This window comes from Hippocampus guttulatus, chromosome 5 (assembly GCF_054856545.1).
Source record: "Hippocampus guttulatus isolate MCC_2025c chromosome 5, RoL_Hgut_1.0, whole genome shotgun sequence".
In the NCBI taxonomy this organism is placed as follows: Eukaryota; Metazoa; Chordata; class Actinopteri; order Syngnathiformes; family Syngnathidae; genus Hippocampus; species Hippocampus guttulatus.
In genome coordinates this window covers 17602697-17616677 of record NC_141265.1, presented here as the reverse complement: position 1 = coordinate 17616677, position 13981 = coordinate 17602697, and the positions used below count along the sequence as shown (strand labels likewise).

General features: G+C 44.1%; 1 protein-coding gene across 4 annotated transcripts in view; it reads left to right on the top strand.

Moving 5' to 3' along the window:
* The window catches only part of rhobtb4 (Rho related BTB domain containing 4), a 33398-nt gene extending 19417 nt beyond the window's left edge, over positions 1-13981 (top strand). For all 4 annotated transcript variants that reach the window (XM_086112554.1, XM_086112556.1, XM_086112555.1 and 1 more), the window contains 9 exons: positions 54-157; positions 2702-2887; positions 3040-3859; positions 4357-4576; positions 5400-5518; positions 8012-8162; positions 8254-8342; positions 8441-8546; positions 9393-13981. In XM_086112554.1, the coding sequence (XP_085968680.1) occupies positions 54-157; positions 2702-2887; positions 3040-3859; positions 4357-4576; positions 5400-5518; positions 8012-8162; positions 8254-8342; positions 8441-8546; positions 9393-9571 (1974 nt within the window). In that variant the 3' untranslated portion in view covers positions 9572-13981. The remainder of the gene's footprint in view (positions 1-53; positions 158-2701; positions 2888-3039; positions 3860-4356; positions 4577-5399; positions 5519-8011; positions 8163-8253; positions 8343-8440; positions 8547-9392) is intronic.

Sequence of the window (13981 nt, the reverse complement as noted above, 5' to 3'; positions counted from 1 at the left end):
AGAAAGTCACATGGTGTTGAGGCTTGTTCTGCGCGTTTGCCATTATGCTACAGGTGTTAGAGAGATCTCGTGATGTTGTGGATGAGGTCAGCGTGTCCCTGAGGCTCTGGGACACATTCGGGGATCATCACAAGGACAGAAGATTCGCCTATGGCAGGTGAGACCAAAAACACGCACACGCACACACGCACGCACGCACGCACGCACGCACGCACGCACGCACGCACGCACGCACGCACGCACGCACGCACGCACGCACGCACGCACGCACGCACACACACACACACACACACACACACACACACACACACACACACACACACACACACACACACACGCCTACTCTGTTCCGACAAGCCTAAAGGGAATACACGTTAGTGTTGTTGACATCATTGTGACATAACTCACCCGTCAATCCAACGCCAACAGGGTCAGAGAATTTACAAGGTATTTTCTCTGTGACCCAAGCACCAGAACTCTGCCCTCCGGCTGTTGCGCCCGTCGTCCAGCAGACATGATTGGATCATGGCTTGATCCTCTTACTCGGCATGCCGGGATCAAAGCTGCATTATTGGCATGAAATGCAAAAGCCATTCTGCAAAACCGGCAAAGAGAATGTCAAATTACAGCGAGCAATCTTTGATTTGATACACCTTACTGACAACATTGTGCAGCGTTTCACTTTTGGCAACAGCAGGTCGATGGACTTTGCGTCGCCCTGACACCTTTTGGTATAGCCAAGCAACAGGCGTGTGCATCTACAGTATTTGTGGCACCGGATGCCTCGCCTCTGTTGTTATTTCATTCTTTTTGAGAGTGTGTTTACTCGGTTCTCTGTCCCTGTTTGTGTTTCCACACCTTCCCTAATGTTCCGGATGCTTTGTCAGCCTGCAGTCAGCTGATAAAGACGCAGCGCCAGCTCAGCTGTTTTTTGCCCGCCTGCCCGCCTGACGTCTGCAGCGGCAGGCATCAACCTCTCCTCCTCCTCCTTCTCCTTCTCCTCTTCCTCTTCCTTTCCTCCGGTCTTTGTGCATTCACTTGTTCATTGCCGCATACGGCACCTGTCCCCGCTCATGAACGCATGACTAAGCTCATGTCGCACATCATCTTCCGCTCTTTGTTGATACCAAAACTCAAAACATCACATCAAGCATTGTCACATGCCTTGTTAGGCGTGGAAAATTCAGGTTGGGTGGTGGGGTGGGGGAGCACAATCATATCCTGAAAATAGGCTAAGTCACACTTCACCTTAGCATCAACTATGTGATTTTAATTTCAATCTGTGCCGATATAATTAAGAAAGAAAATGTTTCTCCTGCTAATTAAAGCGATTTCAAAAGAAGCATTGTTCTCGCAAGCTGATTTAGAAGCATGCCTTTTCTGTGCTACATGGAGGGGCATTATGTCACAGTAGACTAGTACACAAGTGACGTTTCTCTTTAGAAAAATCGGAATTATTATTGGACATGTTGTACGTGCCAATATGTTTGTGTGTGTGTGTGTGTGTGTGTGTCTCCTTACATAATCGGGACACTAGTGACCTTTGTAGTGTGGATGCACTACATAAACACATGCGATGCTGACAGGCCCATTTATGTCACATAATAGCCGGCGGTCGATTATTAACCATAACGTGGTCTTTAAATCCACTCAAAGCATTCCCATTATTCTTGAAAAGTCACAACCCAAACAGACACACCGTGCAAAACATTCATCAGCAAAGATCAGCATAGTTGAGCTGAATTTTATGAAACAAACGTTTCTTATTGGAGTCACAATTCCTCATTACGGCCACCACTGTAGTGTAGTCGGATGGCAATGCGGTGATCCTGTTAGTGTACAAATCCAATCCGAGGTGGTAAGACTTGGCTGCTTGTCCGTGTGTGATGTAATGGCTTGCTAGTGTATTGTATGTCAAAGGGAAAAGGAGCTTAAGATAAGATAAGATAAGAAAACTTTTATTAGTCTCCCAATCTTAGGTGAGATTGCAGTGTGGAAAGTAAAAAAAACCCCCAAAAACTATCAAAACTGTTGCAGGTCTTATTTTTCTGATATCTCCTGGTTGATGTTCACTTGACTGCCTGTGAACGTGTTTTGCTGCAAACTCACCTCAAAGAATGTCTATAAAAATACCTGTTTACATGTGGCCAAGGCCTGGCTGAAACACACCAATGTACACTAGACGAATGGGAAAAAAAAACAATTGTGCATATAATGAAGTCAAAGTGAGTAGCCTTTTCTAATAATTGCATATGTTTCTCTGTTAGTCTTGTAATGTATTACTAAATGATCTAAGTCACTGACACACAATTCTCTTAAACATTACCAAGAAGTCCAAACAGAACCGTTTTTTCCCCCACAGATCAACCGCAGATGTGTGTGTATGTGTCTGTGTGAGCTGGTGTGCAAATTTGTGTCTGCACATATTTATCCTTCGTCACTATTAGCCTTCTTTTGAAGTGCTTTAAGAGCAAATACAAATGGTCACCAACCGTCGGGTTGTGTACACACACACACGCACACACACGCACACCCACGTTGCAGCGTCATTAACCAATAATGCCTTTGTTAATACAAAGCGACAATGTACAGCGCTCCCTTCAAGGGCCTGTCTGTCATCATCTCGCCTGTCTTATCTCTGATCCCAGTTCAGTTTAAGCAGATGGAGCAACGGCTGTTTATCTTCCTTCCTGATTTCCAGGTCGGATGTGGTGGTGCTTTGCTTCTCTCTGGCTAATCCCAATTCCCTGCGCCATGTCCGCACCATGTGGTTTCCGGAGATCAAGCACTTCTGTCCACGGACGCCCATCATCCTGGTTGGTTGCCAGCTGGATCTCCGCTACGCTGACCTGGATGCAGTTAATCGTGCACGCCGACCCCTCGCCAAGTGAGAAGCCTTCCGTATCCGTCCTTAATGGACAGATTTTGATCCGAGTTGAACTTTTTTAGGTCTTTTTAGTGGTGTTAGGGGCGTAATCCCGCCGTCATTCACATTGCATCACTAGCCTGAATACCGTCGTGATCTCTTCCAACCCACAGACCCATCAAACCGACGGATATCCTGCCTCCCGAGAGAGGCCACGAGGTGGCGAAGGAGCTCGGGATACCCTACTACGAGACGAGCATCGTCGCCCAGTTTGGAGTCAAGGATGTTTTTGACAATGCCATTCGAGCCGCCCTCATCTCCCGCCGTCACCTGCAGTTCTGGAAATCCCACCTGAAAAAAGTCCAAAGGCCACTTCTCCAGGCACCCTTTCTGCCTCCACGCCCACCACGCCCCATAGTGGGAATTCCAGACCCCCCTCCCTCCGACGGCGAGGGCCCCGACTCCCTCTTCTGCCACCCACTCTGTGCAGATGTTGTTTTTCTGCTGCAGGGCGGCTCCACTCGTGTTTTCGCACACAAAGTATATCTGGCTACTTCCTGCTCCAAATTCTATGACCTCTTCACCCTTGAACTCGATGCATCCCGCACGGCGCCACAAGGGGAGCAGGACAAAAGCAAGGAAAGCTCGGACAGTGGGGAGGACGACGAGCTGAGCAGACGGGGAGCCAAGGAGCAAGCTGGGCGCACTAAGAGCCTAGACATTGATAAAGACGGGGTCGACGGCGGCGTGCGGGGTCTGAATCGACCCCCGCTGCTCCAGCGCGGCTCGTTACGGACTTCCCAGAGTGATAATGCACTCCCCTCTCGAGCCCAATACTCTCTTGGAACTCCTGTGAGTGGCCGGGCACTTTCGGGATGGGGAAGAGGGTTCTTGAGTGTTTGTCTGGAGCATGTTGATGACCCCATGACTGGACGACCACGACTAATGACTGTGGTCGTCATGGATGCGCTCATACAAGAGGAACCATTCAAGGTGATGGACTTCAAATTCACTATACACAGTATTTACTTGCATATAAGCCTTAGTCCACATTCAGTCGCCAGAGAGGGCAAATCCAGGTCCAGAAAGTAAAAAAAAAAACCTGCCACAATTTGGCTGAAGCCACAGATACTGCTTCTCAAATGGGAGGTAAACCTAATGCTAAATTGTAGTCGGGTTTTTCCACTTAAAAAATGATGTGTTGAATTTATTCCGTTTTATTTCGTGGATGCATGAAATGAAATCTTTTTTTTTAAAGTAGTGTACACATCTACTTAAAAAAAAAAAATCTAAATCTAGATGAATCTTTTGTGTGCAGCCACTTGGCATAACAATGTGAGTAAATTCAAAATGCCATTTCTTTTCACTGTACTTTCCGGACCTGAATTTGCCACCTCTGTCAATACAACTTCATTTAGTTTGTCGAACGCAAGGCTTCAGTCTTGGCACCGCCTGAGATGCATTTATTTGACCCGCTGCTCTCGTTCCAGGCCGTGCTGCAGTACTTGTACACTGGCAGCCTGGATGAAGGTCGAGGAGACCTGATGCAGGTGGCCACCATCGCTGAGCTCCTCGAGGTGTTTGACCTGCGGATGATGGTGGCCAATGTTCTCAACAGGGAGAGTTTCATGAACCAGGAGATAACCAAGGCGTTCCACGTCCGCAGAGCCAACCGCATCAAGGAGTGTCTTAACAAAGGCACCTTTGCTGGTAATCTTCTGTGCTCGCTAAACCTTCAGAAGCACTGGTGACATCGCAGATGTGTTTTCCATGTATGCATCCGTTACTGTTGGGGAGTGAAACTTGCAAAAGTCAACTGCAAGCATTGTCTCCGAGTCTCCAACAATGTACATTAACATGTACATTTGATATCACTGTATATTCGACATTGTATTTCTACAAAAGAATATGCATTTTGTATTTGCTGGTTTCCCTGTAAGTGCATAAGTCATCAAATGACTTGATGACTGACTGACGCTTCACTCTGCTCGGTTGCCCCCCGTCTCAGTCTTTTCGTGCCGTCTTTGTCTTTGGTGTTGTCTGTCTCCCCCCCCAAGCCGTTGGGCTAGCATGCTATCGCAGCCAACGCCATGCATCTGCTGTGTCTCACTCCTTTGTGTTCATTCTCAGTCGTCTTTATCATCCCAATGAAGGCAGTCTTTCTCATAATGCTAACGAGAGCTTCCCTCACTGAATAATTATTTAGTGAGTTGTTCAAAACGATCTGCTTTGTCTATTTCGAACTGAATCCAAGAGATCAAGGAAATGATACCACAATTAACAGTTGTTTGGATTAATATCAGCACGGTTTACTCCATTTCCTAAACCTTACGTCGTCTGTTCTCCTTCCCTTGCTCTCAAAAGTTGTTTTGTCCCTCTGTCAATTTACCTTTCTGTTTGTCAACATGTGTCTGTCTGTTTGTGTGTCTTTCTGTCTCTGCCTTTGTCTGCCTCGTCCGTCTTTCCCCTCTCTGTAGCTTGGGCTTCTGTGGCATTCCACGAGATGAATGCTCTTTTCCCACCCCGGTTTTAGATGTGGTGTTTCGGCTGGACGATGGCTTCCTCCCGGCCCACAAGCCCCTGCTCATCTCCAGCTGTGACTGGATGGCGGCCATGTTCCGTGGCTCGTTCATGGAGAGCTACATTGAGGAGGTGAGGCCCAACAAGCGTAATGGAGTTGTTTTAGTACGAGGGAACTTTTTCTGACAACGGGAAAAACTGCATGAGTGGCGGGGTGTTTGTATACTCGATTGCAGTGCGCAGCAGTTGTTAAGTCGGGGTCAGATGTTGAGAGTAAGAGTTATTATTTAGAATGTTGAGCACCTTTTGCTTCGCAATGCTCCGCTCTACCCAACCGTGCTTTGAAATATCCTTTTAAATGAAGCTTTACACTAGGTTATGGTGAATTTGGCGATCGGTACTAATGTCAAGCCACTTAATTTCAGTGTCAGTCTAGCGTCCGGCATCCTGAAAGATCATTTGAGAGTTACCAGAGCACTTTAAAAGATGACTGATGCTGTTGTCATCTCAATATATCGGGACAAAAAGAATGATTATGAGGTCGCTCAAAACCAACTTCGCAAGACTCGTTGCATTGCATGCGTGATGTTTCCTTCCTTTCATTGAGAGGAAGTGATCTTGTGGTCACTTGATCCTCCAGAACCAGACCTCTCAATCCTGCAACACAAAACATGCTACTCTTCAGGGTCTTTGATTTCAGACAGCAAATTTAGACCCTCACAGAGAGCTTCTTTGATATATTTTCCACATTATGCCTCTGGGTTTTATTCAATCTCAACCCATACAACGTGAGCGGCTGCAAATATTATTTTGAAGGAAGAGAGTAAATCTATTCTGGGAGCCGCCGCAGTGAGGTTGTTAGTGAAAGTGCATACAAATCAGTAGGTGACATGACAGCAAAGTACACTCAAATTCGAGGGTGGAGCGGAGCATCCCCTCAGGAAAAACTCCTCAACCTGTGAAAGCGGCATGTGATCAGCCAGTGTTGTTCTATTTTCATGTTCATGTCACACTTCCTCCTCTGTATTTTTAGCCTCGCGCATTTCACTGCGTGATATCATGACTTCACGCCATCTGCGCGCAACAGTGTTAATGGAATTAAATTTGAAACCAATTAATTGTTGGTGAATGTCTGCAGAAATGAAATGTGATACAGTACTTTTAAAGTCTACACACTCATATTCTAATGCCAGGTTTTTATATAAAAGAAAGAGATCAAGATGAATAAAATCTTTATTTTTTCCACTGTGACCTGTTTATTTTTTTTCCCCAGAGAGAGGAAGTAAAAAACCTGGCATTCGAAGAGGGGTGTGTAGACTTATATACAGGAGTTATACAGTATATTGTCCCCTTTTTTCTTTTTTTTTTGGTGGACATTTAGATTCACAGGATTATGGGCCCAGAGCTCCTGTCAATACAGTGCCTACAGTTACTAGCCATGAATGTGAGTGCAACCTGTGATTAATGTTCATGAGCCTCAGCTGGGGGCTCCAAGCTCCTGAGACCACCCTGGTCTCGGTGTTGTGACTTTTAGTCATAACGAGAGGTCTTGCCAAGCTGACATTCTCCTAATTGCTCTGAGAAATGGAAGTTGAAGAGGGCCACAGTAGGTATACTCAGTGGTTTGGTTCGGGTGCAGGTCGCCTCTTTCACCAGGAGATAGTTTCCGGTTGTGTTGCATACCCGGAGTGGCAGTAATTAAAAAACAGCTTCGCTCATTTGGATTTATTTGCTTTAATGGGTTCTGAGTGGCACCCAGAAGCCATTGTGTACACTTGGAAGGACATTGGAAAATATACTGAAAAAGGTGAACACTCCAAAGTGAAGTTCAACCATAAGTTTTGAAATATGCTTCAAAAGTCAAAATTGGATACTTTTTTTTCTTTTCAAAACTGTTGGTGTGCACTCATTTCCATGTTGTTGTAAGCATGCTAGTCACAAATGTCCTCAAAATTCCCATTGTGACGGTGCTTCCTGTATGCCATGCATGCTTTTGTATTTTTTTCCCCCCACACAACACCCTCGATTACCAACCATCAATGCTTCAAATTGAGCTGCGATCAAAGAGAATGGCAGCCAAACCAGAACAGGATTTCCTTTGCCCTTTACCTTCTCCTTTGTTTTGTATCGATTCAATTCAATTCAAGCACCCTTGACCGTGGGTTGCACGTAGACACCCTTGTAGATAATTGTGAGAAATATCCATAGATCTGTTACAGTTACAAGGAGTATTTTGATGGCAGTGGTTTTTAAACTTATTACAGTAAATATACCTCAGAAAATACTGACCCCTCCAAGTAACACCATCATGACGAACGTTGAAACACAGTAATGTAGTAGGCCCAAGTGTTTATGAAAGCCACTGTGACATTACACTCAGCAGTAAAACAGTGCTTACCTATTACAAAATAAAACGCTTTGTAAATGATGTATATATGTGTATACATACAGTATATACTGTATATATATATATATATATATATGTATACACACACACACACACACAGACACAAATTTTTAAAAAAGTTTCAAATTCAAATGTATTGTACATTCATAGTGGAAGCAATATTGACATACTGTCTTGCTGCCTCCAACTCACCTTGTATATTTTTCCTCATGATGCAGGTGCCCATCTCGACCACGAGTACCGCGTGTATGCGAGGCGTGTTGGAGTTCTTGTACTGTGCCATGCTGACACCGTGTCCTGATTTGGAGGCCATTGAACTAATAGTGGTGGCCAACCGGCTTTGTTTACCACGCCTGGTCGCCCTCACGGGTAAGGATACTCGGCAGCCATCGTTCAAGGGAGGAGAAGGCGAGAGACAGCAAATACTAACGCGCTTATTTATGTGCCTGTGCGTTTTCAGAGCAGCACGCTGTTGATGAGCTTCTGCAGTTGGTCGTGAAAGGAGTTGACATCGACGGACACGTCTTGGCCTATTTGGAGCTTGCTCAGGTCTGTTGAATGGAATATTGGAGGGCATTCATGAAGTCAACTATGTGTTGAGGTTGGCTAAAGTTCGCTTTTGTTTCATTTTGTTTCCCCTCTTTCAGTTCCACAATGCCAAGCAGCTATCTGCCTGGTGCCTCCATCACATCTGCACTAACTATAACAGCATCTGCCGCAAGTTTCCCAAAGACATGAAGGCCATGTGTCCAGGTAAAGCCACATGTGCTGCCGTTCTTGCCTGAGGATGATCCGTTTGGCAAACAATTGGCTACGGTGCTTTGTAGAATTCTTTCATAAAAAGTCTTAATAAGCTATTTAGCTATTACGAGTCAGTTGAATTTATAGCCACAAGGCTGGAATTGCACTGCATGGTTCCATATGACATTATTTGGATTGTTTTCTCTCTAGTGGCAGTGTGACTATGGAAAAAAACATGGAGTAAAATCAGATGGTAGATTTTTTTTTTTGCCTCAGCGAAGGTGCAGTGCTCAGGGACTTAGCAGGGGTCCTCAGCCATGAGTGGGGAGGTGGGCTTCATTCACTTTAGCCCATACATATTTTTTGAAATAAATAAATTTGAGTGACCCAAAATACTGAAAAATATGATCCTTTTGTACAGTTGCTCCAAAGTTTGAGCACCTTTGTAGGAGTTATGAACAACACATGGACAGTATGATCCGTTTTTAAACACCGTTTCAAATGAGTTGGACATACTACCAAAAACATATTGTTAGCTGTGTCGCCAGCTAGCCAAAGGCTGAGCTGCTCTGTATTTGTTTGCAGAGTAGCTCGTAACTGGAAAACAAGTGAGTAATATGTTATGATTTTGTAGATGTCCGCGACCCACCCAAAATGGGTCCCAACCCACCAGTTAAGAATCACTGCTCTAAAAAATTGTCAATCATCCATTTCTTCATCATCCATACATAATTACAGTATACTGTTACCGTATTCATGGCTGGGGTCAAAATTGAGCTGGAACATCTTGTGCGTTTCTTGGAAAATGAACAGAATGTAGGGGATAACAGCTCCGTCTACTTGTTTGTGAATATACAGAGAACCAGAAGCATTTTGAGAAGCAGCGCTGGCCCCCCGTTTGGTTCCTGAAGGAGGAGGACCGCTACTTGCGCTCGCAGAAGGAGCGCGAGCACGAGGAGGAGATCTTGCGCAAGCAGCACACCAAGCGAGGCTGGTGCTTCTGGAGACAGCCGTCCTCTTCGCCGCACGTCTCCTAGGTCGCAACAGAAGAGGTCCCAGTTCGACCCCACCTTCCTTCCCCCAAATCTCTCTCTCAATGCAAACCTGACTCAGTGGTAAGAGGGAATGTACTGTATTGTGCCTCTTTACAACCGCGAGAGTGCAGTTCTGCCTATGTAATGGCGTCGCTAGGCCCAAGTGCTTCCCTGACCCACGAGGGCCCGTGTGGAGCAGCAGCACACTTCCCTGGTCCCCCCGCCCCCCACAAGAGCTTCATCTCGTCCATCTTCTGATTGGACTGGGAGCAAGGGCTGTCAATATCTCCTCGTCACAACCTTCTGTCTTGGTCAGCTCCATTTTGGTTTTAGTTTGACTTGGGGAATCGGTTTTGGAGGCGAGGGGGCAGCTCACTTTTGCCTTTCACTTCTACTATACAGACTGTTAGCGTGCACACACAGACTCTTTGCCCATGATCTACCTTTCTACAACCAGCACTGGATATCCAGGAAGTGACACAATGTAACTAAGTATTTTGATACAAGTCATGCTTTTTTTTTTTCTTTTTTTTTTGTAAATCCCTTGCACCTTTTTACACGACTCTCATTCGAGGGAAGTCAATCGACTTCCTCCGAGGAAGGGTCCATGATTGTCTTGACAGTTGAATTGGAGCACATTTTTAAAATTGAGAGCAAACCATGAAGTTCACATCATCTGGTTTGTCTACAACGTGCACCTTCCACACCCCTGCCCCCCCAAAAAACAACAATAAAAAAACAAAACAAGCTCACCTTGACGACTCGCCGAGCTGCACTTCAGAGACTTTCCAAGTGACCACTCAATTGCGTTGACGGGGATACGGAGCCTTATTTGACGCCTCTTCCTGGAGGAATGACGGATACAGTATTAAACACAAGCATCTGTCACATCCATCACCGCCGCTAGGCTGCATGGAAGTGTCTCAGCAAGCCTGCCTTTACACCACTGCACCACTGGGGGCAGCACTGCTCAGGGCCCCCCGGCACTACACAGGAACACTTTTTCTGCCTGTGACTTATACGTTGTTGGCTCTAGTATTGTACAAGGAGTTTTACGGCCACACGGAACAAATGCTATTTCCACTAAAATTTGAGTAAAGTCGTTGTATTTACCCACATAAACATTTTTAATGTTACGGTTTGTTTGTTGAGACATTCTTGTCCCAGCATGCCACATTTTTTTTCTCCCAAAATAGACTTTATATGTTTCCGACGTCTATCTCAAATTAAAACGTTTTTTTTCTCGTAGTATGACGTTAATCCCTACAACGCAACTTTTTATCTCGCAATATTACGACTTTATTCTCATCGTCTCCATTTTGTTTTCAGTTTGGCCCGAGTACTCCTTTTGTTGGTATTTACAGTATTGTGAGGATTGTTCAAAGGAAGCAAGAGCACATGCAACACGTTATTCAGTGCATTTATGAACTCTGTTCACCTCACTCTGAATGCCAAAGCTGTGATTCTCTTTCTTCCCCACTTTTCTTCACTCCTGCTTCTCTTGCATCCTTGTTGCAAAGACGGCGACACGGCAGATAAGTGGTTTGTAGTGCAAGGCACAGGATGGTGTATGAATCCCTCCTCAGGAGGGGGGGGAAAAATCACTTTGCCTTCCGTTCCCTTTGCTGGAATCCAAAATGGTGCTCAAGACACAATACAACACACAACCACATTAGTTTTCAGTTTCTAGTGTGTGTCCTCTTCAATGAAAAGTGCAGCAAGTTTCCAACAAGTTCATTTAGCTGTATGTGTTCTTACTCTGTGTTTAAAAAAAAACAGAAAAAAAGTGAATTGATTTTTAGAATGTGTAGTGTTCGGATTTTACGCACGTTGGGAGATTGTTTTCTCCATCCAATGTGTTGGTTTGATGTATACACGCAAGTGTGAGCAAAGGGTGCTCATCTTTGGACTTTCAGTGGTCGTGTAAAGAGAGATTTCTTTTTCTTTTTTTCTGGGCTTTAGCTTGGAAAGCGATTTTGATGTGACGGTTTGAGTCACGTGGGTCGCATGTCCCTGTTCTCCACAGGAGCCGCGATAAAAGTCCTGAAATAGAATTTGAATTGGATCTCACGAGAGCCAAGTGAGAACCAAGCCAATTTTTCTGTGAGGGGAGAAAAAAAAAAAGCAGAGTAAAAGGCAAACATTGCCTTGCATCTTTCGTGCTCATCCTACTAGTTCAGGGCTTTTGGGGAATTTTGAAAGGTGACCAAAAGAGTTTCGAATTGAACAGATTTTGATGGCTGCTATTTGTTTTATGAATTATTGGTATGGCCCAATTATCCTCTTGTCTCAGTCCATGTGCCTTATATCGGACAAAATGAATCAACATTTGGGTAGCAGGCTATTTCTGTCAATAGATTGTGGGTCAAACATTAGCCCACAGTAGAATTGCAACTTCATTTTCCAAGCAGATGATTTTTGAATTAATCTCTGCGGTGAACTCATGGCCCCAGATTATTGTTTTTATGTGGATTATTTGGATGGAGAAAGATTCACAAGAAGGCCATAGAGTGGTTGTGATTTAAAAAAAATAGTGCCAGGCTGATTCCTGAAGTGAATTGATCATATATAATCTACACTGTTATTGAATGAAGCCTGTGTTAGGAGGGGGCAGCCACTTCATAGTATCCAATAATGTCACTTAGCAAAGGAAAACATCTCTTTGTACTTTGTTTTTGTCTGTGACCTTTCTGTGCTTAGCATGACTCGTTCCGGATGTTTGTAGCACACGTTTTTCACTTTGGATTGACCTAAATCAATGACCTTTTTTTACAAGCTCTGACTTTTGTACACTTTCACTCGGCACGTTGAAATACGTGTTTAACGTTGTCATTAAAAATAATAACATGCAGGGACATTTATAAACACATCTCAAAAAGTGAGAGGCAATCGTCAAAGCAAACGGTGCAGGTGATTTATGATATTTCAAAGTTTTCTAAACCAGGGGTGGTCCACGAGAGTAGTAGATCTGGCTCGCCGTCTGATTCCTCAAACACACACACACACACATACACACACACACAAACACACAAATAGGAGCTGTTTTTCAAAAGTGTATTCTGGCGTCTGAGCCAAATTCCCTTTACCCCTTTTGTAAACAATTGAATGGGAAGTACAATTGGATTTGCATGCAGTCAATAATAGTGAAATTGTGGGATCGCATGCATTTTTCTGGGTCTCCTCTCAGTATACAGGAGTGTTTTTTTTTCTTGTTTTGTTTTCCATCAGGAACGAACGTCACTTAATTATGCTCATGGGGGGAATGTCTATTCAAATGGGATGAGTGTTAATTGGAGGACAGAAAAAACAAAAGTAAAACGTTGTGAGTATCAAGTCAGCTATCTGACAGGCCAAAGTTACACTGTACACGATGTCATGTTGTTGTCATCGCGGTTTTTACTCTGAGCGCAACCACCTCGTTGTGTGTCTCCGTTCATGTGCCTTGAGTGAAATGTTCACACTTGTAACCCTAGTTTGGGGACCGCTGCTGTACAGGCTGACCACCACTACCATGCTCCACTTCAAGTTAATTAAGCCAAAAAGTAACCCCACGCAGACATAATGTGCGGCAGCTTGGAGTATTTTATTATATTTTATTTTTCTTTTTGCAAAGTAAAGCAGCAGAGAGGACAAGTTTTTCTTTCTTGTTGTTGTTGTGTTATCTGCTCGAGTTACGCAACAGTTGAGTGGCGAAGCAACCCTGCACACCAGCAGTTCTCAATTGAGGTCTCTGCACTCCCTATGAGGTGCCTGCACTTTTCTATGATGTAGCCTATAATGAAACCTTCTGTGATCAACATGCTCAAGTCTTTATATGACAAGCTTTTGCCATCAGAACCCATTAGTTTTGACTTTGTCATCCGCATTCAGTACAGTATTACCGTAGCCCTGCTCCAATCTTTAGATGCGGTGTGACTTATCACGTAGGATTTAAATGCAAACATTTTCTGTGACAACTATGTATAAAATGATGCTTGCTTTAACAAATTCAGATAGTTGTGATCCAAAGTGAAGTCCAGTATTTGGGAAGAAGAATGTCATGTGAGAGCTGCGGAGAATTGGCTGAATAGTATTGTGGTGCGCATTTGTTCCCATGTGACTTTTATTAACCTCCACTGCTCATATGTATCCCATAAAAATAAAGAGCACACGCACCACCTTCACTTATGACTGACTGTTAAGGGCTTTCAAAAAGAAGAAGAAAAAAAAGAGTTAATTAAACAATCATAATGTTTGCTACTGTTTGCAAAGATGTTTTGAAACGGTTTGTTATATTTTTTGAACAGCTATGATGGTTTGTTATATTTTTTGAACCGCTATGATTTGTACAAAATTACCTTTTTTTTTTTTTTTTGGCCATTTCAGTATTTTGATGTTTGACATGGATTTTATTAAAACGGTTAACCTTTTGAA